The 1,200-nt window shown below is 33.4% G+C and overlaps 1 protein-coding gene across 1 annotated transcript in view; it reads right to left on the minus strand.

Annotated features, from left to right (window-relative positions):
* The window catches only part of Myo1d (myosin ID), a gene marked incomplete at its 5' end in the record, with an annotated part of 338,988 nt that overhangs the window by 241,209 nt on the left and 96,579 nt on the right, over positions 1-1,200 (minus strand). The window contains 1 exon segment of the mRNA XM_005402828.2: positions 431-526. Within this exon segment, the coding sequence (XP_005402885.1) occupies positions 431-526 (96 nt within the window).

A 1,200-nucleotide genomic window follows, 5' to 3' on the forward strand; every position in this document is an offset into this window, starting at 1 on the left:
ACCAAAAAAAAAAAAAAAAAAAAAAAAAAAAAAATCCTCAGTGAATGGAGAATTAAAGTGCTTTTAATTCAATTTTGTCTTACCAAGTTGCCTTTGGCTAAATCATAAAATCTTAGGAGGTAGATTTCCTAGTTCTGCTAATATTTTTATAGTGTTAAATGGAATAGGATTAAAAATTAAGAGAACACTGAATACAGAAAGAAACTTCCATATTCAGATGTTAGATGGTGATAAAATATAGCAATAGATTATTGAGCAAAGGTGTCAGTTCAATAATGTACTGCGTCTTTGTGTCTGAGAATTTTAAAAATAGAGTAGAAGAGACATTTATCTGCCTAAAGGTAGGAGGCTCAGTCAGATAAATATTCAATATCCCTTCTGATCTTTGTCTGATTCTATATCTGAAAAATATCAAAGAGGAAATTCTTACCTTTAATTGAGCTCCGACATGGATATAGTTGTAGGATGAAAGGGATTTCTGGAGATGTAGAGAACGTAGTATCTGCTCTGAACCTCCTTGGAGCAGCTGAAAAATATTTAATTGAAAATAAATTGTTTAAATATAAACTGAAATCAAATCTATCAAATATTCTAACTTAGCAGTAATCTAGCCTTTACTTATTTTTAAGTATTAATTCATTTAGGTCTTTCCATTTCTAGCTTTGAAGTCTGTGTGTGTCTTATGATTTGTGTCTAGATGTCCCATCCCCAAAGCCTCATGCAGTCATGGGGAGGGCTTCTAATGTTTATGATTGATTCGTGGTCCAATTACCCACCCTGAGACAGGTAACCCGCATATAACATAAGAGAGAAAAAGAGGCTTGTTCTAGTTCCTCTGTTTTTGCTCTTCTTGTTTTTGCTTTTTTCTGCTGCCATGAACTGTTGTCCTCTGCCATGTGTCACACTTCCTTGGAGCCAGTCTAATATGGACTGAAGTCTCCACAACCTGTGAGCTAAATAAACCTTTCCTTTCTTAATTCTGGGTGTTGGGTATTTTGTTTCAGCAATGAGAGAAAGGTAATCAGGACAGTGTGTGTGTGTGTGTGTTTTTTTTTTGGTTTTTTTTTTTTAATTTTAAAGAGTAAAAGAAGGTTAACATAATAATAGGGGGGCTTACCAAATTACAGACAAAGTGGTAGGAAATTATCAATGGTTCTTGTTTTATATATTGTTATCTACAAGATAGTTTCTCAGGAAAAC

This window comes from Chinchilla lanigera, unplaced genomic scaffold (genome assembly GCF_000276665.1).
Source record: "Chinchilla lanigera isolate Chin_1 unplaced genomic scaffold, ChiLan1.0 scaffold00080, whole genome shotgun sequence".
NCBI classification, from domain to species: Eukaryota; Metazoa; Chordata; class Mammalia; order Rodentia; family Chinchillidae; genus Chinchilla; species Chinchilla lanigera.